General features: G+C 40.8%; 1 protein-coding gene across 1 annotated transcript in view; it reads right to left on the bottom strand.

Annotated features, from left to right (window-relative positions):
- DKK2 (dickkopf Wnt signaling pathway inhibitor 2) overlaps positions 1–22030 on the bottom strand; it is a 42000-nt gene extending 19970 nt beyond the window's left edge. Inside the window, exon 1 of the mRNA XM_009962223.2 lies at positions 21773–22030. Coding sequence (XP_009960525.1) covers positions 21773–22030 — 258 coding nt within the window. The remainder of the gene's footprint in view (positions 1–21772) is intronic.
- Positions 22031–23196: the final 1166 nt, after the last annotated feature.

Here is a 23196-nt window from a genome sequence, read left to right as displayed (position 1 = left end):
ACAGCAGTTCCAATAAATATCTCTTTGATGTAGTTTGAAAACCTACTGATGTCACACTACACAAATAGTTTTACCCAGTGAGTCACAACACCGCTTGTCAAATGGACATTCCTTTGTTTTATCAATCTTGTTCTTACCTTACCAAGTAGGAAGTTGTTTAGACATAATCTATATAACCGACAACTGTTGCCCGATGTGTTCTCATGATGAACATGAGACAGAGACACCAGCTAACAGATCTATACAAAAGCAAATAAGCATTATAGCCATGTTTTAAAATTTGGCTCTGAAGCTGAGGAGTAGGACAAAGACAACATTTATTTGCATGGCAATTTCAACTGACATACAATTTTACAAAACCAGACATGGAAGGCTGGCTGACATACCTAACTACTCTTCTGTGTCACATATACCAAGATACACACTTATGTGAGGAAACAGTTAATGCAGGTTTGTTTTGTGGCATTGTAGTTCAGGAACGATAGGAATTAAAAGAAGACAAAATTATTTGCAGGGCCAGATTTTCTGTTGGTGGAAATGGGCAGTCTCCCACTGATTTCCCCAGGAATATGTCAAGTTGCACCAAGTAGTCAGATCGTACTTCGCATTCCAGATTTCTCACATGTTAACATTTATTATTACTGTGGTTATTTCTTTTGGGAGACCTTAGTCAAAGTCAAAGTAGTCCTTGCAAGCTGAAATCAGTTGACACCAGGCTAACTTCAACAGGCTTTGGGGCAGAGTATGTACATTTTAGCCATCTTCAGTTTCACCTGTGTCAGCTTTCCTCTAAAACAGGAGGCAGTGTGATGAGCTGCAACTCTACAGAAATCATATTCTGATTCAACAGTGATCAGGAAATTCTTTTACTGCTTCTGGTTTCCCTCAAAGTCTTAATACAGAGAGAATGTCCTGTTCTCCAACAAGTTAAGTGTCTCTCCACTTGAAGCCCTGTGTCTATAACAGAAGAAAATTTAAAAGTGTCCATTGCTTTAAAGATACTACAGAAGAAACTCCATCTTACAGAAGCAAAACAAGCCCAGCCTACAAAACTGGGAGAGATGGCAAAAGACAAAAGTATGAGGGGGAAGATGATGGCAAATACTACTTTTTCTTCTTGGCATCATGCTAACAACAGTTTTTCTCTTTAAAGTTTGTTTTCCAAGATGAAAAACACAACAGTTGTCACAGCGGTTTTTTAACCTAAGAAACACTAGTTTTGCACTAGAAAAACTAAGTCTTAACTAGTCTTTCCACCTGAAATCAGGTTGCTGAAGTAAGGAATTATATTATTGTATTATCTATATATTATTATATTTTATATATTTTTATATATATATTATTCCATCACATCTCTCTAGAATCATCTGGTTTCTGAATTTCCTTAATACAGTAAATATTTCCCCCCATTTATCACGCCTGTTAACCTGGATCCAGCTACATAATTGAAATCTCTTCTAGCGTGTGCATCACCAGCAAAATTCTTGACCAAAAGATAATCACAGAATTATTATTCTGGTGTTGATTGAATCAGAAAAAGCACACAGCCTGACCCCAGGAAAGGTTTAATCTCCAACAGATAAAATCATCCTCATCCTGTTTGTGAACTGACTAAATTTAAACATTGGAAAACAATACACATTAGGCCATTTTTAAAGAAACCTGTTTTACAATTATTTTACTTTAATTCCAAACTTCAAACTTATCTTCACAAACTATTTTGAAAAGGAAATTTGCTATGCTTTGAGCAGTGAATGAGACTGCGTAATGAAACCTAGAATTGTGAATAATTTAGTTTTGAAGAGACCTAATTTCTAGAAGGTTTTTTTCCTGAACAAGAACTGAAGGTTTTGTGTCTTTATAACAACTTCTCGAGAAAATGTTCTTTTATGACATTTTTCCTTTTCCTGGTACTAGAGATTGCAAAAGCAGTTCTAATAACATCAGAGTATCGGTAAAAAACCCACAGAAAATCAATTATAACCTTCCTGCTTAATCCACATACCATAAATAGTCTTAGTATATATATGCATATATGTGCAGATATAAGTCAGATACAATGTAAAACATGATATATAGATCCAAATTGGGATACGCTTTAACAGTGGAAAAAACAGAGACATTCTCCTTACTATACCATCCTTAAAATTATGTCCTTGGCTAAAATTCTGAAAGGATTTTAAAGGTAGAAATGTTTTAGTTACCTCTGAAAATCTTTTTCCTCAGCCTGACCGATCATTTGCTAAGTTGATTGCAGTGCAAATTCACCTTAGCCTGGAGCACAAAGGTATTGTGATATCTTACAAATATCACAAACTTACAAGTATTGTATTGTTGAAATTTCCTTTCAATTCAGAGGACTTGCACAGGTGGAACAAAGTCAGTTCAATTCAGGGAGAATGAGGTTTTCCAAGTTATAATATCTTACAGTGATTTTTCTTTTCAGAAAAAGAACCTTGGATTTCAGATTCACATTGCCGCTTGAAGATGCAGCAGAGTTGTAACACTGCATTTTAATAGTGCAGCTGGCTATTAAGTCCCTATGCTACTTTCCTTTCCTCCATCCTTGATAAGACACTACTACTAAAGTTAGCTCCATGGTAGGAGCGAATTCTTTTCCTCATGAAAGGAGACTATAAAGGCAATAACAATGAATTAACCAAGGAACAACAGATAAACAGAGAACCAAATGCTTGGTTTTCCCGAAAGTCTCATTTTGTGCTCTATTTTTGTTGCGTTCCAGATATAATGATTTTACCATCGTTCTTCAAAGAACAGAAATCTTCATTTTCAAAAGGATGTGCTACCAGATGAATCTGTTCTGAATTGTAGCACTCTGGACTATCTGGTAGATGATACACACATTGTATCTAATCCATGAGGGATAGCGTTCATGGTACGGTGATTTCAACTGATATTTGCTGATAAATAAACTGTTTATTTTTTGCCCAGATTGCACTTCTCCATAAGCAGAATATTAGTACCTTGTGGCAGCACACTTTGCAGACAAACTGCATTGCCCTGCATTTGTCACAGTTGTTCACCCTTCTCGGTTTGTAAAATCTGGATCCAATTTTCAAATGAAAGATCACTTTGCTGAACATTTATTTTTCCTGTGGAATTGCTTTACTAATGTTTGGTGAACAGGCTCTTTTCAACCTTGGGGGTTATTTATTTAGATTTTCATTCTCTCCAAAATGTTGGTGGAAAACGTTTGTCTGCTGCAGGGGCACCACATGCTTCTGATCTGGAGACTGACTGACTTCTACTGCCTAAAAAGCAAGTCAGCAAGTACAAATACAGACAGGAGGTTAAATGATCATTAAGTATCTAAATGAACGGGGAATTACAGCCCCAGTTTTGAAAGCCTGTCAGATAAATTGAGTTCCAGTCTAATTCAGAGTCCTGGGAACTTAAGACTTCTATACACTCAAGAGTTTACTAAACTGAACAATATAGTATTGCAAAGAGATGGATGAACGAGCAATGAAAGCTGAGAAGGATGGAAAATGAATGCAGCAGTAACCTGCCGATTCAAGAGCAAACACAAGTTCCCAAAGCAAATATTTTTCCTATCTGCAATAAATTGTGATATTCTTCTGCTTAGAACCTGTACAAATTGTGAATACAGCACATTTTTTTTATTGAATGATTAGGAAGAAAAAAAGCATCTTTTTATTCCAAGAATTTTTATGGGAAAATGGAGCAGTCCCACTGAAGTCTTGCAGTTTCCATTACATTTTTTTCTGTTTCCTCTTAAGCATAAAAAGCACTCACTAAGTTCTGTTCTTTCCAGGAATTCTGGAACCAGAGTGTTTTGTCAAAAAATGCAGTTCCAAAAGTAGAAAATACGTTAGGTACGCATCTTTCAAAAACAAATATTTCCAAGGCAAGTTTAGGAAAAACTACTGTTTAAAGGAATATTGATTTAAACACTATCATTTTCAACCTGTGTACTTCCCATTAAACTTTAGACATTTAACACCATTGTTTATTAATTTTGTCTCTGTCTGTCTTCTCTGAAAATAGTCTATTTCCCACTGTGTAAATGTTTGGATGGTCATCTATGTTATCATCTTCCAAATGTTTTGAGTTCCTTAAAATATCATAGATGTGTTTCAGAGAAGAGCATTTTTACATAATGGGGAAATTCAGATGGCATACAATAACAAGTTTTTGGAATCAATGCCATAGAAGTTTAGCATAACTGATGACTGAGCCAACCAAACAGCATGCTTAAAATGACAGGCTTCCAGTCATGGGAGGACCAAGTGGTCTGTTTATGCTTCTGAATGAGATAGTCATGTATTGAATACAGCTCTTAGAACAAGTTTCACTGCATTCAGTTTGATTTACACTCACCTGATATTGGACCGTCTTGGGAAGGTAATTCCACTCTTTCTCCAATACTTTGTCCACCTATAACTGTTTGAATGACTCAGTTCTTCTATTCCAGTTTAACTTGTGCTTATGCACTCTAACACTAACAATACAATGCTTTGAAGGTAATAAAACACTAAAGTTAAAATATTTCTTTTTGCCTATGTAGGAAGTCTTGCTGAATCACAAGAAGAGACTTACACGGGCCTGAACAGATGTCTTTGGGAAAAGGAGAGGTGGGATTCTGCTCCAAATCCAGAGAAGTTTAGTGCCTACTACTTATTTCAAATTATGTGTCATAAAAACAATTTCTAAATTTTTTTTTTAAGCAAAGAAATGTCATTGAAAAACCAAGAACAATCTCCAGGACACAAAATTTATATTGGTCTCACCTGTGCATTTCTATCGGCAACAGTAATGCTGTGGTGTCAAGATGCAAGTTGCACACCAATGTTTTTATTACCATGTCATGCAGACCTGTATTGGCTTGGGTCGCTGACAGTGCGCAGGCTAGAAAGGACTTGGGAACTTCTCCATTCATGAGCCCATCAATATGGAGGAGATACATTATTTTTTATTAGACATCTAATACCGACTCTATTTTATTCTTGAACACATTTGTGCGGTGTAGGTCCATGCACTCTAATTGCTAAAAACAGCAGTTCTTTGCTTTTAAACACACCATCATGCAAAGGGATAATACTGCTGCCTTGAAGGAGGACAGGAGGGAAGAATTTGTAGATTTTGATTAATTTTTGAAAATGCTGAAATGAGAACTGACACTGACAACGGAGTGGAGCTGTGACCCAGGCATTCTCTAGTCATCTAGATAAGTGGGCTGATTTTCAAAAGTGACTAAGCACCCAGTGCCTTCCAGCTACAACCGATAAATATTGCTGGAAGCTCAATTTGAAAAGTCAGACTATGTACCTAAAACTGTAAAAGGGACCTGACAGTCCCACATTAGTCTGAAAAAAACCCACAACCAACCAACCAACCAAGCATTTGTGGCCCTTGTAAATACTATATCACATGCCCATTGAAAATGGTGTGCTCAGATAACCAACATGCTATCTGCACAAAACCAGCAGAATGAACAAAAACACACCATTAGTTGGGATTTTTTTCCCCAGCAAAAATGGTGTCAAAATTGGAGATTTTAACAAGCAGTCAAGTTCAGGATAGCAAGTTCCTTTCCACTTCTGCTTTAAAGAAGGGAGCAAACTGGACTAAGTCACATCAATCAAAAATTATGTATGGCGTTAGCCATAAATGTGACAAAACTCATTGCATCAATCAACTAGTCACAAAACATCATATCTTGCTCTCATTATCAGTGGAGAGGCAGCAGCTCTGCCAAGCTCTTTACTGAACCTGTATGGTTGGAACCCAGGTTTGAACACCAAAGTATTTTAAACATGTGTTAACTGCGGCTCTTAACTGGTCAGGAGTTTGCAGGTAGAAGAGATCAAACCAGGGGTTTAAATTTTTTTTTCCTAATACTACCAATATTCACCAAATCAGAGCTGGTAACCAGAGACTGCAGCTAGGGGGAGCACTGGAGGGAACACAATATTTTTCAGATTGCAAATTCCCACTTTTGCCTGACACGGGGGGGGCATCTGATGAAAGCAGGGAAAGACATATATGTGCACACACACACAACCCCACCAGCACTTACAACACCGTGACTTTTATTTAGGCTCCCTGAAATCTCTGACCAAATAGATTTGAAAGAAAAGTAGGAGATTCTTGGGTTGATTGACTATAATCCTGAGTTGCTCTTTGTCCTCAGCTGCCTGTGTCTATTTGTAGATAGACCCAACCAACTCTGTACTTCCCTGGTGTGAGAATAGTTTCCATCAAAACTGTAGCAACTTTGGAAACATCACACTTTCCAAAAAGCTGTGAGGTTGTTCTAAGAGCAGAAGTGATAAATATAAATTGCACTACTAAAGTGTTCTGTTAATGTATCATTGAAATACAGAGTATATTTAAAGGATAAAAATCTCACTTTTATCTTCCTGAGTTGTGTATTTTCATCAGCTTAGAATATACTTCACCAAGAGGCAGGACTGCTTCTGCCAGGAGCTCACGAGGAAGTGACACTCACTCTGCTGCTGAGTCCAGGTTTGCTGACCTGGACTATAGTGAACTCTGCCTTCAAAGGTAGCTGTGCATACAGAAGGGCTGAGGTCTGAGCAGAAAAAGAAGGTGCATTCTGAAGGTAAATTTAAGTCAATTCACTGAGTTATACAGTTTACCACAGAAGCTCACTACAAAATTACAGGATGTATTTATGAAGTTTCTATAAAGAAGATATTCATCCCTAAGTATAATGATAATTTGGGAGGGAAGAATTTACTCATGAGCAAAAAAAAAAAAGCTTGAGGAAGTAACAAAAGGAAGCAAAAAGACCCCTCAAAACCAAAAACCTTCATTCTGAATGATGAATACCTTGAAAATCTGACAATTTTTTGAAAGTGTTCACTTTCATAGCTGACTAAATGGTAGCAAAATTCTTCAAAAAGTCTCCCTTGACTTGTGTGTGCTACATACTTTGTAAATCTGTCCTAAGCCTCTTTGTCTATTTCTTCGGTTTTCCATTTCCTTTTCATTATAGTCATGTTTTCCATTCACCACTGCAACCTCTTTGGAACATTTTTCCTAGAAGTCTCTCCAGATAACAAACCCATAACAAACTTTGTGGGAGTATACACGCTGATGTCCATGGGCATTGGAGAGGATATGAAAATCAGTGCTCACTGTCATAGACCTAAAGATTGAGTCTAGCAAAGTAGTTAAATATTTATATATGCACAACCTAACTGAGGTAAACAAGACAACACGAATGCTTACGTTGAACCACATATGTTTAAGTTTCCTGATAAACTGAGGTAACAACATCGATTATTTATGATACTGATAAAATATAAAATGATTTTGAATTATTATATTGATAAAAAATAATTATTGACAAACTACCTAAGTACATAAACGTTGCCATAACATATCAGAGCAAAGCGGTCAGGCCAGTGTCCCGCTAGTTCCAAATACTCCAAGGAGTAAGAACATAGGCAAGTACAGAAGGATTTCTCCCAGATGCATTCTCCCAGCTTCAGCCAACAGCAGCTTAGACACATCTGAAGATGGAAGTTTTACCACTGTGTTTAGTACCTACCAGTGCAATCTCTTGTGTGCGTCTGTCTCATCTCCATTTGAGCAGTTCCATATGGCTCCTATAGCATCATGTGGCAATGAGCTGTACAATATGAAAAAGTAGTTCCTGGCTGTCTGATAATTTCACACTGTCTGCTCTTGGCTCTTCTTCTAGGGCAAATACTGAGTGATTGCTCCCCGCTCACCTTTTCCTTGTTCTTCATTATTTTATATCTTTGTCCTGTTCTCCCACGGGCATCCGTTTGCCAAACTGCGGTGTTGTGTCCTATTTAATTTCTCCTGTCTTAAAACAGTTCTGCTGCTCTGATCATCCCTCCTGTCCTCCTCCCCCATCTAATCCTGACTGCTTCTATATCCTTTTAGCAGTTATTCAGCACCATGAATTTAGAAGTAGTGTAAAAATGCACTCTGTTTTGTTCTCAGTTCCTGATATTTTGCTTGGGTTTTGTTTTGCCTTTTTAATATTTAATTTTTGTCTCTACTGCTGCTTTGCCATTAACTGAGAGCTAAAGTGACTTTAATTTAGAAGTTATCACTGTATGTGCATAAGTGCCATTACATTACACCATGTAAATTGGTTTATAGCTATAGAAATGGAATTTTATCTGTGGGTTTTATTTCTCAGGTGCTCAGCATACTGACATTTACTGCAACTCTTTGTGGTCCATTTAAGTTCTTACTATTCTGAATACATTTCATTAAAACTTTCATGCCTCACTAATCCTCCATTTTCCAGACAATTTGCCAATCAGTTGAACAGCATCAATCTCCAAAAGATTTGCATGAAACTTTGCTTATAGTCTCCCTGCATTGTGAAAGCTGGCCATTTAGTCCTGCTTAATTTTCCCTGTCTACTGATCAGTTATTAGTTATTATAATCAGTTATGAAATGGGTTATCCCTTGGCAAATCATTTTCTTTGAAGTTTTTGTGCTCAAGCTACAGCTCTGTTCACGTAAGTGTTTGAAGAGCAGTGGTAAATTACTGGCCAGAAATGGTGGTATTTGATTTTGATCTGTCATTACCCTGGTAAGAGAGTGCTGTTTTGAAACATTAACCTTAATATTATCTTTACAAATATGATTAAGGTTGAGTATTAAGAGTGTTTTGTGAAGTAGGCTGGGAGGAAGAGGGAAGCCTCAGCCTTGCACATGTTATCAGGACAGCAGTGCATTTGTTCTGGAAAATATTCAGGTGAAACATACTGTGAAAATAAACTTTAGAAGAAGCAAATGTTCACAAAATGTCTTCTAGTAGCTACTGTTTAAATTAATTTCCTGCCAATAGGGTCACTTAGGACAGAAGGGGATTAAAAGTAAAAGCAGTGTGGTATTTTACTACCAAGTGGTCAAAGCACACAAGGACAAGGACTTCCGGTGAAGTCAGCAGCACCAGAAGCAGCCGAGCTCCCTGTCCTGCAGCAACACAGACACATGTTGTACCACCAACAGCACACGAAACGTGTTCATGGCTGCTCTTGTCTGCTCATGCCATTTCAGCAGCGTGAATCATCCAGGCTGAAATTCAGCCCTGCGCCACCTAAGCAGCCCTTCAAACCCTCCAGCTAGTATCTCACAGAAACTGGTCTGCCCTTCGGTCAAGGGATAAATTTAAAGTGCTACATCGCAGAAGTCTTGCACTAAAAAAAAAAAAAATCCCTAAAAAATAACCACCCCAAAAAAAAACCCAAATAAACCCCCCCACGCACACAGACTCTACAACCTGAGACCCAAATACTGACCAACAGCCAGAAGAAGCACTGTAGGTCAAACCAGGGAAAGAGAGGAAATCAGATCCAGAAACCGAGTGTCAGTCTCTGTCATGCAATCTGTTTTCACAGAATCAGCTAAATCTGAATTAGTGAATTCCACTCCAGCCCTTGCTCCCGCTGCCGTTATACCCATGCTATCTGTGAAATTACTTAGACACATCTTTGGAGAACAGCATGGGTCCAGTGCTTCCAAAAGGCCAAAGTCAATTCGTTCATGTGTCACATACATGTGCCAGGGTAGCTGCCCCAGCTGCACAACACATGATGTGTCAACTGCTTTACATAGGGTGGGTCAGGAAGAGGCTCATTAAAGAGAAACGCTACAGCTCTGCTTGCAACAGCTCTGCACCCTTGTCCAGTTTTACACCCCCAAAAAAAAAAATGACACTGCTTTAAGAAAAGGGTTACTCTGGATGGTGATCAAAACTCATACAGAAGGGCCAGAGGAACTGTGTCTGGTACATTAGATACATTCTGTCACTGATCTTTCATATCATTATTTCATCGTTGAGGGAACAGCGTAAATTACTCTGATTTAACTTTTTCCATAATAATAATTATAACAAATTATTCTGATGACCAAATTTAGACTATCTTATACAGGTGATGAAAGACAAGAGAGCAACTTGTCCCTGAGCATGCTTTGCAATGAGGGAGTCTCAGCCGGATGATTTCCTAAGCTGAATTTCTCTCCTGCATGGAAAATGCCATGATCTCGCTCTCTGAAGGCATGCAGAACCTAATTCCCACTGAAAACATTCAGGGATTTAGGTGCATAAATACCTTTCAAATTAATACTATCTATAAAGAGGTCCTAACCTTTCAGATGGCTTGAAGCATGTGGCACCCCTTGGATAACATGGGCAATAGGCATGTTTTGCAGAGTAAGGAGCTGAAGTGTGGCATTTCTGCACAGAAGGAACTTGGGTCTGTAGCCACATTTTTTTGGTGTATCTGCTGGGAAACAGTGCTGGAGGGGACTGAGTTACATCACTTTGGGTACTGAATTGTCACTACCATTATGGATGTTCCCCTCAGTGGATCTGAAAGGCGTTCCTGAACAAGTGAAGATATCATTATGCAGCTGTTATAGAAGATAATGGGTTTTCTCTCATTTTCCCCATCCTTGACCCTTCTGTTCTGACCCTTTAGCTGTAAAAAAGACCTCAGTCCCACCAAATTCTAGAATGACAACTGCACCCCAGACTTGGAACTCATACGCCACTATCATACCTGTTTGTACAGCGTATGCACTGGCTTCTACTCACCCAAAACCTTTAAAACAGAGTTAAGACAGTGCTATCCTGCTCTTTGTCTGTTTATTCCTATTGGAGGGGGATTTTGTGCGTAATCCACTGAGACAAGGGGCTGAAAGTGGATACCCCCTCCAGTGTTGAATGGCATCTCGGCAGCACTGGCCTGTCTGTGTACATGCCTGTTCAGAAAAATGAAAGATTTTCACAGTGCTAATCCCTGTTATGCAGACAATCTGCAGCCCATTTGCTATTCCTTTTTGGCTTTATTTTTAACAGGGACTTAAAACATATTTTTTCCTTAAAATGACAACATTCTTTTCTGCCCTCTTTGTTCGTGGGGCTTTGTGCACTCATAAACAGTTTAAGAGTTCCCTTCACACCTGCAGTGCACATGTGTGCCTGTAATAAAGATTCTCTTATCTACCCTTCACTGATAACTTAAGAGTACAGTGCTCAAGAAAAGGCACCATCCTTGCAACTGCAATGAACAAAACCAAACCCAAATCCCAAACCTACAGCAGCGACAGTAAGGCCAGCATAAGGCCAGCATGCCTGGGGAAGGAGGGAACCTGACCCACGAAGCTCATCAGAAATCTGCTTTCTCAGGGACTGAGGAGTGTCTCCAGTTTTGCTGCCCAGTATTTAAACCCTCCATAGCCTGAGCTCATTGAAGTGCACAAATAACAGACACTGCATTTCAAATTAACTTCTTCTGTCTATCAGGCACCTCCATGTAGGAAGGTCTTCAAACATTTTACAAATTTTTTTAATAAAGCGTCAAAATTCCTTTCAAGCACTGGGCCAAATATGTGCTTCCCAGCTTGGCAAATCAGGAAAGCAAGGGGGGGGAAACTATTGACTTTCAAACTCTTTCTTCCAACCACCTGATCACAATCCACCTTCAGTGCTCCAGCCAGTTGTTTCTTGCACAATTCTAGTGAAATCCAAAGATAAATAAAGCTTTTGCATTTTCAATAATAATAATAATAATATTATAATAATAATTTAATGTATGATTTATCTCTGCCTACTACTGCTGTTTACAGAATACCTAAACCAAGATTTTCATACTCATATAGACAAACACATAGACTAAGAAAGCCTGAGTTCCTACCTCTGAAAGCCTTAGAAAATTTTGCACTATCTAGCACATTTATCTATTTGTGCAATACCAAAACTCAGAACCTCCTATTTCCCACATAATAAAAGATGCATCTCCTTTCCCATTCTAGTCACTTCTCTAGAGAAATGAAGGTACAGGGTCTTCCTTATCATCCCTACTGTCCCTGAAGATGGAGCAGAGAGGCTGCGGGGAAAGCAAGCAGACCTGCGACTCCTTTCCAGATGGCAAACCCTGCTCAAAGAGACAAGGAAGCAGCCCGTACCATCCCAAGGTTTTGCTCCATCCTTCCTTGACCTCCCTGGACTCCGTGTTGCTCATTTGGAAAATGATGCCAAAAATGCCTCCCAATTAGCATAAGCTGAGCTATGCTAAAGCTATGCTGCTACTCAAAAACAACTTGCTCAGAAAATGCCCCCTGGAGACTTGTTTACACAGCGGGAAGTGGATCAGCATGCATTAGACTGCACCGCCGTGACTCCTCTTTTCAGCTGCCTTGTGCTGCTTATACTGTGCTTCCACTGACATCACTGGCCAGGCCCCGATGCCAAGGGTCTCGGTGGAAGGAAAACCCTAAGTTGGCCTAACCACAGGACAGTTTGGGATCGGCAAGACTTTCCCAGCCTCTTTCAGCTTAAACACTGGTACAAAGTCTGAGAGAAATTTCCCTCCACAGAGGAAACATTAATCTTCTGGTTAGACAACACCACACACTACAATTTGATACTTTATAAATTGTCGCGAAGCTATAATACAAGTATTCACTTGGTCACTTATCCTTTTAGCAATAAAAAACAATTGGACTGAACTTCAGTTGCAATTTGTTGCAGCTGCTGTGGCAAGGACCCCCTCAGAAAGTAATTTCCAGAGGATTCTTCTTGTTAAAAAGCCATTTCCTTGGCGAGGAGTGGGATGTCTGGAAGATAGCAACAGGGACAAAACCAAGCACAGAAGTTTACGAGCATTCCTGAAGAGCATTTTAAAACCCCTGTATTTATTCAAACAATTACAAAAACATTTTATGCAGCTAAGCAGTTTAGACCCTCCACCAAAATAGAAAGTAGACTTTTAAGCCTAACTTTTGACAGGCACTTTTCCTCATTACCCCTAAGACGACACATAAGGCAGCATCAACACTTGGCTCCACTCTGGAGAAGGTGTAGAGAGAGGACGGCAACCCTCTGGTTTCCCAGTCTTTCCAGGGGTTTCCATTCTTCAGTTCTGACCCACACCCACCCTCTCTCCCCACCACAGAAGCTGTTTGAACTACTCATTTATGAATAATATTACGTTGCAAATTTAGCTTTGTTGGGAGTAACAGGAACTGAGAGGGTCTGGAAGAATACCTTCCATTCTCGCTGGGCAACACCATAGTGTTCAGCTCACACATTGTGGCATGTGGTTGGTTATATGGGTCAGATGGTATCATTATTACTACCTGAGTGGACGATAAACTGAAATTTAAGAATGACAAGTCTGGTAAAACTTTCAGGCTGTGCTAATTAGATGAAACAGTCTTCACATTTACTTGGTGGCTCCCATCATCAGTTAATGAGGTCAACCCCATGCAAAGAGAAGACTAGTGCCCGATTCCAGGCTGTTTATCTCTGTAAACACTCATGAATTTAATATTAGGTAACACACCAGCCACGCCACCTTTTCTAGCCTGCCAAATGGTCACCTTGTTCCCTAATGCAAGCACAAGATAGCAGCCAGCTTTTTCTTCTCTTCTGCTTCTTCCATTATTGTTATCCCTTCATGCTACTCACCATATGGTCTCTCTCTATGTATGTTAACTATTCAATCACAATTTGTAACTCTTTCTTTGGTAAGAAACGCCATTGTCCTGTCCACCTCTAAAAGAAGAAATGGCCATTTGACATCTCCTCTCTCCTTCCCTTCTGCCTGAAGAGTGACAGGGGAAGCGGTGTTTGAAAAAGAAAGTAAGTATCCACCCAGTACTCCTCCGACCAAAGAGAAGTAGGAGACTCACAGCTCAGTCTCCATGTCCTGGACAACCTAATGCCCCACAAGACAGACAGAAGCAAAAACTTTTCTTTTTTATGACAGAAAACAGGATCCTGAGTCTCCCAGGAAGTTCACAATTAACTGGATGGGAGGCAGGCTCTGCTTTCTCGTTTTCAAGCCAAAAGAGAAGAAAAGAAATATGGCAAGTTCTGCAGTCTGTACTCACCCTGCCAGGTCAGGCCAACAGACACTTCATTTGGCCATGTTTCACTCAGCTGCTGCTGAAGACACACTGCAAAGACCACCTGTCTGCCAAGCCCAAGGCTCCCTAACACCATCTCTTGCTTTCAGATTTATGTCGTATGGGACCAAGGTTTTTCTCCTTTTAAAGCCATGCTCAATAAAAACTCACCCTGAACAGAGACCATATAAGCCAAAGCACTCTGTGTTACACTCCACATGTACACACCCGCTGTAAGAACATCAGGGAAAGCACTCAAGCACACCAGTAAGTCTAGCCATAAGAGTGGGTGGGCAGGTGGAATCTTCCTCAGAATTTGCAGCATCAGGAAGCCCAAAATCCATTTTCAGCAGCGACTTCAGAAAACAACCTAAGTTATTTGAGATGGGACCCGAGCCCCAGATAGACACAGGACCTAGATTTCTACGGCTTCTTTTGAGTTGGCATGAGTACTTGACACTCGCCATCCAGAGTACTGTGCTATACTTCACGAAACACTAGAGTTTTGCTGTAAAATAAAAAGTACTAAAAGGAGGGGAGAAAGTCACATGAAAGTAAAAAGGTTAAATACAAGATGGCAGCACATCTATCAGCACCTTTTTTTTTGACACAGTCTAAATCTTTCTGATACTTCTGAAAATGAATCGAACTAAGTTAACCCCAACTAGACTAGTTAGGATTAGCATTTTGCATTTCTGTTAGTGGTTTTACATACAGTTCTCTCCCCTGATCCCAGAGATCTTATTTTGCAGCAAAGTGTCCAGCTTTAGAATCTTTGCAGGCTGTCAAGAAGAGGTGCACCATTTTCTGTAGGAACACATACGAAAAGAAATTATTTTGGAAACTACCCTGCAAAAGGAAAAATAGAGATTTCTCCCATTAGATACATTATTTTCCCTGATGCTGTTCTAGTCAAGAATGAGATTCCAATAACAAAAGTTTCCTGCTGCAACATAGATATATTCTATTTGCAATTCCTTTTAAGAGATCTCTGCTTTAGGCATTTCAGACTTGCAGGGAAGAGATCACACTGACAGCAAGTCACTGCTTCAATCAGCGCAAGCTGCCAAAATGTGTAGAACTGAACCCTGTCCTCTCATTCAGTGGACCGATAAATATGCTTTTAAAAGCATGCACAGCCTGGTTCACACTTACATGATGCACAGAGAATGAGGTCGAGGGCTTGCAGAGCAAAGCAACACCTCGTTCCCGAGCATGTGCACAACAGTCCACCTTCGCTTACTGCTAAAAATGCTAAGCCAGTGCCATTTGCACTACATATGTGCAACATGCATGTCTCCAAGATTCATTACTGTGCATACGAAAATTCAATCATATCAAAGCTTAGCTTTAAGAAAGTCCCAAGAGGCTGAACCGTGTGCTTATGCGCTTTGAGGGGGAAAAAACCAACTCAATTTTTTTTTCTTTTTTTGCAGTATTGCCCCAGTCTTTAGTAAGAACAAAATAGATGCTAAATGAGTGAACTCCATGATCCCAGTGTGTGTTCATATCCATTCATTTTCATAACTCGAGTTCTGTTTGCACGAACACAAATATATAAATCATAGATGGATTTAGGGCCGATCCCAAGAAAACTGTAACTAAGATGAAGAAAACTCATGATTTTGTTTGAAAACTGCTGTGCTTTGGTCATTTAGCATGACCATATGTGTCCTTTTACACCATCTCTCTCTCGTAACACTGCTTTCTGCAGCTCGTTCTGGAGCAAAGGATTCTGCAATGAGCTTGGAAGTATCATAAATTCACCTGTTTTAATATTTAAACTGCAATTTAAAAATTGCTTTGTGTTCAATAAATTTTCCATTAAAATAAATCTGCCCTTCAATCAAAAAGGAAAAATTTACACTGAAGAAAAGTGACAGTTTGGGGACACACGGAGTCATTGCACATCCTATACTTGATCAAATAAAGAAGAGATGAATGCTCATGTTCTCTAATCAAAATAAAGACTTTTGCAGGCAAAATTATTTTTTTTAAAAAGTAACAAAACAAACCTTCTGATCTTCTTGGCTTTTGTATGGACTTTTCACATCCATAGATACAAAGCTTATAGAAGATGACTACAACCTAAAGGTACCAGAAACACAGCCTAGAACATAGCACTGAAAGACAAGGATTTCCATAGAATCATCCTCAGTTAAAAAAATTTTAAAAACCTAAATACACTTGGAGTTCTACAGATGCAGGAAAAGCAGAGAGGTGGCTCCTTGTTTTCTTTGTCATCTCTGTAGCGTCATACAAACTTCAGCTTTTCAAATCTATCATAAACGTCTAACAACTGCAGCGTCGACACCGACACGAAGGTCCCCAGCACGGCAGCGGGACACGGTGACAAGCCGCGTGCCGACGACGGGCCAGGTGGGGGCTGCTGGCTCCCAGTCTCGCCCACTGCACCCTGACTCTCGCCAGCCACGACCCGTGTGTGCACAAGAGAGTAACATGAGCTTGACAGGGACTTCAGCAAGCCCAAGAAAGGAAGGTCTCTGCTTTGAAGGTGTTCTCCAAATTAACATTGTTACATAGATATAAAACTTGTTTGGATATACTTAAAAAATTCTCAGATACACAAAACCAGAAGAGGAAAGCAATGCAAGAAAAACAAACAGAAGCAGGAGCTTAATGGGACTCCTCCTTCGCAGAGTTAAATTCCTCCTAAACGACATTTCCAGGGTAAGGCATTTGTAAGTACAATTGTAAAAGGACCAAAGGCTTAACTGACAAACCATGAGATATGAAGTGCTTGCAAGATACATCTGGTGTTGAGATAATTAAAATCAAAATTAAACTTGTGCTATATTTGCATCTGCAAAGCATCAGTTAATCAAACATAATGAGTTAATCAGACTCATTTTTCTGAGGACAAAATATAATCATGCTTCACCATCTTTTGTGTTGTCCTTAGACTCTGACAAACTTTCCAGACAGAAACTAAGTCTTCCTAAGTATTTGCACACCCAACAGCACATCAGAGTCCTGGAAGTTTTCTAGGCATTTTTGCAACATTAATAGGAAAGAGTTGTAGTAAAGCCACTTCATAGCAGCTTTTGCTCTATATTAAGAAGTCAAATAATAATGACAAATTGAAGAGGACACCAAGCATGACCCAGGAAGGAGATAATACCCTACGTCCCATTTTTGCAATCAAGAGACAAGCCACTCAGCTATTTAGTAAGACTGCTGCCAGTAAACCAGTGCATCTCCCAGATTCCTAACAGCAAACAGCAAGAGCAAAGAATACATTGTCTGGTGACCTCTGCAGATTTAGCAATTCTGTATTTATTTTTTTATTAAAAAAGAAAAAAAAAAAAAAAGGCGTCTGTTGCTGGATGTAATTTCTAGGTATTGTAATTAATTTATTTTTAATCCCATGGAGAAATAATTTACACTGTCTTGGTTGCAAGCTATTCAAGATATTGTGGTTACATTTTTGGTGTCTTTGGTACATTTTATTGTAACATTCTCAGGGCACCGCAGTCAATTACTACATCTCATGCTGTTTTAATTGCTACAAAGCATCATCCAAGCATTTTCTAGCAAGTCCTTGTGGGTAACTACGTCCTGTTCAAGAAACACATGTATGTCCATGCACTGCTAGGTATGAGATCAGTGACAACTTAGCCATTTGGATTAATTCCTTGTTGCTTTGGCTTCTGTGGTCTCAAGCCTCTCAGCTCAAGCTGTGATAGAGTTCAAAAAAAAAATACATTTTTAAAATTAAACCAAGCATATTTGGAATAGAGAGGCTTATCTGAGATTTGTCTATCATGCCTCTGCAGCGTTAAAACCTGTCCCAGCTTTTCACTCCTCCCTCCCTTTTCCAGACCTCATTATCTCTTGTTCAGCCCCACAGTTGTGCAGGTCTTCTCTCTTGGCCGTCCCGGATCTTCCCTTCAGTTGCTGCTGCTCCCCGTTGTGCGCGTGGGGGAAGTGGGAGAGACAGTTCCAGCAGGCAGCAGAAACCCAACCAGCTATGCAGCAGCAAAGGGAATGAGAGACACATCTTGCTGGGGAAAGGGACGAAACAGGGGCTTGCGGCCAGGACTTGGAAAGGGCAGAAGATAATAGAGCCCACAAGACAACAGAGCCCACAGATTAAAGAAGGACAACGGATGGAAATAAAGTTTGATAGATCTCAGCCTACAAGATCATTAAAGGTGGTTAAGTGAGAAGGAGTGCAAACCCCAGCACTGACGGAGGGGACAAGTCTCAGAGGAGAGAGGAGACTCTAACCCAGTCATAAAAGATGGTGAAGTGAATTAAAGAGGCTACAGAGCCATCATCCAGGAATCTAAGGAATGGCTATGCCTTTCAATCACAGCTACGATATGTGGGATTTTCCCTTTCAAGTTGCATCTCTATAGTTGAGCAAGAGCACTCACATGGGAAAGTTTGCCCTAACACAGTGGAAGCTATACATAACATGCAGAAAAATTAATCCACTGTCACTGCTAACCTGGCGTTTTTCCTTTATGACTCTATGGACTGCATTTATTTAGAGAGATAATATATCCAGAACAATTTCCCAGACAGGCTACAGTACTGAGGTGTTCGTTGTTCCTAAAGGCCATTTCTCCAAATCAAGTGTTCAGAAGAAACAGATGGCAGAGAGTATACAGTACTGACACCCCCAGAAAGGAACCTAGTCTAACATCTACAGTCCTAGTTCTGAGCATATTTTTCCCTTGTGCAAATGCTATAGATACTTTTCGATTCTCTGTGAAATTGGGAAAACATTAACAGTTCGCAGAAAGGGGAAAACAGGAGTGAGAGTGAAGAACAGTGAAGACAGTGAAATCTCACCAATTTAGCACGCCAGTGCTTCTCATTCTCTGCTGATCCAAGGCAGTAAAGGGAATAAGAATAGAAAATAAATAATATTCCTCAGAAAGACATAAAAATGTAAGTCTTACTAAAATCCACATTTGCCCCGCCAGTCCCTCCAGCAAGCCGGATCAGCTTGCTTTGCTCATGTGAGTATTTTCTTTAATTTGAACTGGAACTTTGCCTGACAAAGGAGCACTGGATCTTCCCTTTCTGGGCAGAAGCACTGAAACTACCAGCTGAAACACATCAACGCTCTAGATAAGCCATGAACTATTGTATCCATCAATTTATCGCTGATTAAAGACTCCCAAGGTGCTCCTAGTCCTGAAAATTCACATAATTGACAACGTTACATTAACGTATTAGAGAAATGTTCTGAAAGTGCGTTAGTCTACTGAGCTGAAAAAGCAAAGAGGTTGCTGGCTGACAGTCTTTCATCAATTTTGGTGAGAGTCCTCTGATTTCCACTACGTGTATATGCAGAGAGTTGAATGCACAGCTCAGAGCTGTCACAACAGCAAAATTCTATTAATTTTCCTTTAAGCTCCATATCCTTTGTCTTTACTAAAACTACTTCCTAATTGTAAACAAGACACTCAACTCACCCTTTAGTGTTACAAAGGTATAAAAGGTACTCCTACTTTCAACACATTATAAATTCCACTAATGCAACAGATTGTTTTAGAAACAAAGGCATAGGCCTGTTCTTTTAGAAAATGGCATGCAAAACTTCAGCACGAAGTCCCATAATCTAAACAAATCAAGTACTAACCTAATAAGAGAGTACTTTCAAAAAAAAGGTTATGAAAATGTCATGTCTAAATTGGCTGAAAGGTGTGACACCGCTGTTAAAAATTGCAGCACCTTACCAACCCTGCAACTGAAAGTATCATCAAAGATAAAGCATTATCACAAAAGTTACTTTTTTGTTTTCTTCTTTTTATTGCCTTTCTGTGTTAAATTTGTTGTTTCAGGCGATGGCCGAAAGTAGCATCTACAATTATTGGTAGCAAATCTGAGTCGTTTTCATGGACTACATCTGTGTGAGACCATGCAGGAGCCAGGGACGGAGTCCTGGGGAGAGAGGGTGAAATCAGCACCAACAGCCCTTGACGGGAGGTCAGGCTTTGCTCCCTGGGAGACAAAGTCACAAATTCTCCAGGGGTCTTTGCTTGTGCTATAAGCAGGGCATCTTAACGTGCAAGCCATCTCTTCTACTGTTACAGATTACAGTGTTGTCTCTGGCTTGAAGTGTACCTCATGAGTTTATGCCAGTAACCAGAAGTTCCCAGCCAACAATCCAGGTTGGCAAGTAAGGGGCAAACCTTGCAAATGCAACCAGTGGGCAGCCCAACTTGTTTTCCAGGAACTGGATGAATTATAATCCATCATTCTCAACATTGCGCTGAATACACATTGAAGTGATAAGGATGTTGTACATAGGAAAAGGTAGCAAGACCTCCCCAAAAGGCAAAAATTATGTATCATGTTTGGGGCGGTACAGCGCAGCCCCTCAAGTACCTGCACTGAAAGTCATGAGACTCAGATAACACTTAGTGGGAAAATAGGTCCTATATATTGACTTCTTGCAAATACACAGAAAACAAAAGAAAACCCAAGGAGAATATATAAGAAAGGGTATCATGCTCCTGTATTTCCTGAAGGTGATTTAACATAGTAATTATTACAATGTGCACTAGGAAAGAGCACAGTACTTCAGTAATATGAAACTTCAGCACAGCATCTGTTACTAAACTTTGCTCAGAGGTAAGGAGAGGCAACCAAATTCTGGGTAAATTATAAAACAATTGAGTGGCTAGAGAAAGAAAGCTTGGAGGAGTTTGAAAACAAATTTCTCACACGCAAAAACCAAAACTACCACCACTGTTATTACGCCTGCACACAAACTCAAATGATAACATCCAACTATTGGGAAGCTGATGTGAAACACTTTAGTAAATTCAGTGGATTACTTGAATTTGCAGCCTCTCTGCTGTTTTAAGAAAAATGAAGGCAAGATACAGACCCTTCAGGCATTGAGTATTTCGCCTTTTTAGTGCTGAATGTTGGCAGCTCCCTTGCTGCTACACTGTCTGTTGCTTATGAAAAGCAGCTGTATTTGGAGGTACTAATAATACCCAATAGTATAAAACCTATATTTTCTGAAGAAGTCTACCTTGTTCAACATGCACAACATTCATACCATCCAATTTGAGACTTGATAGGGAAGTAGAGAACTGATGGCTGAAAATAGTTTACCACAAAGATAGGTGAATGAAGATAAATTTCTATGGGACTTCCAAGTTTCCAAGCAGGGTAGAGAGGAAAGAAGACTGCATGAGCAAGTCAGGGTCTTTTTTTCATAAAGTTTCTATAACCTTTTCTTTCTCCCTTTCACTCAAACTTCATATTCAGGGATGTTACTCCCAAACTTCCACAATCACTGGAGCGAATTCTAGACAAGAAACCTAGAATTTATTTTCTGTCATATTAAGCAAATGAATGGGCCTTAAACTATGCCACTGGGACAGCATGCTTTTTTATTCTCCCCATGGAGAAAGATAGCAGAGATCAACTTGCTAGGTGTGATTTTTTAAACCAACTTTTTTTCACCGCTGCAAATGCAGTTTCCACTCCATGCTCAAATTTTCCTCACCTATTCAAATTCAATTCATCTAGTGCCTGAGAGTTAACAAGAAATTTCTTCCTTTACTTCTAGCAGCACTTTGAAGGAATCAAACAAAGAAATGCTGAAGATGATAATTTTTTAGATTACTCTTTCTTCTGTCAGTTATTCTTCCTACAGAGAAAAAAGAAAGGTTTAAAACCTTCCAACTCCCACTTGCACAGTTCTTAACACCAATTGTGAGATGATATTGTCCCAGATATCCCTGATGAAGCATATGAATTAATTTAACACAGTAAAGCTTTGAAAACAACGTGAGGGGAAGACTAGCAATTACTTGCATATAGCACACAGACGGACACTCAAGCAATGAAGTGATGTCCTACCTCTCCTTGCCGGTGATAATGCTTGGGAGGTTTTCCCATCTGCTCTAGCATTTTGCCCTTCTTACTGCTAGCAAGCATCAGTCCCTGGTGGATGCCTGCAGATCTGTTGGTTGCCTGAGTTGGAGCCTCCCCCATCAGGGTGGACTTGATGGAGTTCACCTTGGAGCTGGAGCTGTCTAGCTGGGAGCTCTCCACGATCAGGACCGCGGCTAGTAAGAGGAGACAGCAGGAGCACTTATTCCACATCAGCACGATCATCTCCCCTCCCCCTAAAAGGATTATCTTTTCCTTTCTTTCTTTTCTTTTTTTTTTTTTTTTTCTTAAGGCAAATAAAACAAAAGAGAGGGGGAAAAAGAAAGTTTGTAAAAATATCTCCCGAAGTTGTTGACAAGTAATGGATTTCAATGCCACACACTCAAGGAACTGCTGTTCTGAGAGACACGGGAGAAAAATAATTTTAAAAAGAATCTCCTAGGACCAAAAAAAAAAAAAAAAAAAAAAAAAAGTGTCTAGTCTATAGGCACTGAGAAACTATCGGGTCTGTGAAGTGATGGCTTTTTCCTCCGGGTCCGCGAGAAGTCCAGGCAATTCTTTAGTAACTGAGAGCAATAAGCTACAAGGCAAGTCCCCACCAGTGCCGGCACCAGCACGTTTGCTTAAGCTTCAGAGGAAGAGCGAGCGAGTTACTTCCCCCCACTCCTCCTCTCTGCCTGCACAAGCCAGCAGAGAGGAAACTCAAACCAGATCCAATCGAAGCAGCACCGGCAAAAGCTGGGCTTAGTTTCCTTTCGCGCTCTCTCTCTCCCCTCTCTAATTTTTATTCCCCTCCTCCTTTTTCTGTCTTTTGCCTCAGCCTCTGCAGCCAGCAGGAGTGAAAGCGCCGGGTTTCCTCCTCCTCCTCCTCCTCCTCCTCCTCCTCCTCCTCCTCCTCCTCCAGCCCTGGCGGTGCGGGGCGAGGGGCTCTGGGCGGCCGGCGGCGGGGCGGGCCGGGGGAGCCCCGGGGCTGGCCCCCACCCGCGGCGGGAGCAGGGCGGGCAGACCCCCCGCCGCCTTCCTGCGCGGCTCCCCTCGCACTCGGGGCTCTCCGGCAGCCTCTGGCTGCCCCCCTTGTTACTATTATTACAGCCGCCGGCAGCGGGTCTCCCCTTCCCCTCGCCCCCCGGCCCAGAGCAGGGACACGCCGCGACGCCACTTTCGCCCCCTCCGTGCCCCCGCCGGGCTCCCACCTCTCCGGAGGCCGCTCTCTCCCAGCCCGCCGGGCTCCCCCTCTCCCCGGCCGGGGCCTGCCCGGCCCCGCAGCCCCGCCGAAGGGGACGGGTGCCGGCGGGCTTTCCGCACCCGGGCTGCCCGAACGGCGCTGCCCAACGGCAGCGGGTGGGGACGTGCTGCAGCTCCGCGGAGCGCTCAGAGGCGCCAACGCTGCC

The sequence above is a fragment of the Leptosomus discolor genome, chromosome 4, assembly GCF_034619465.1.
Source record: "Leptosomus discolor isolate bLepDis1 chromosome 4, bLepDis1.hap2, whole genome shotgun sequence".
In the NCBI taxonomy this organism is placed as follows: Eukaryota; Metazoa; Chordata; class Aves; order Leptosomiformes; family Leptosomidae; genus Leptosomus; species Leptosomus discolor.
This window is presented reverse-complemented; position numbering and strand designations above follow the sequence as displayed.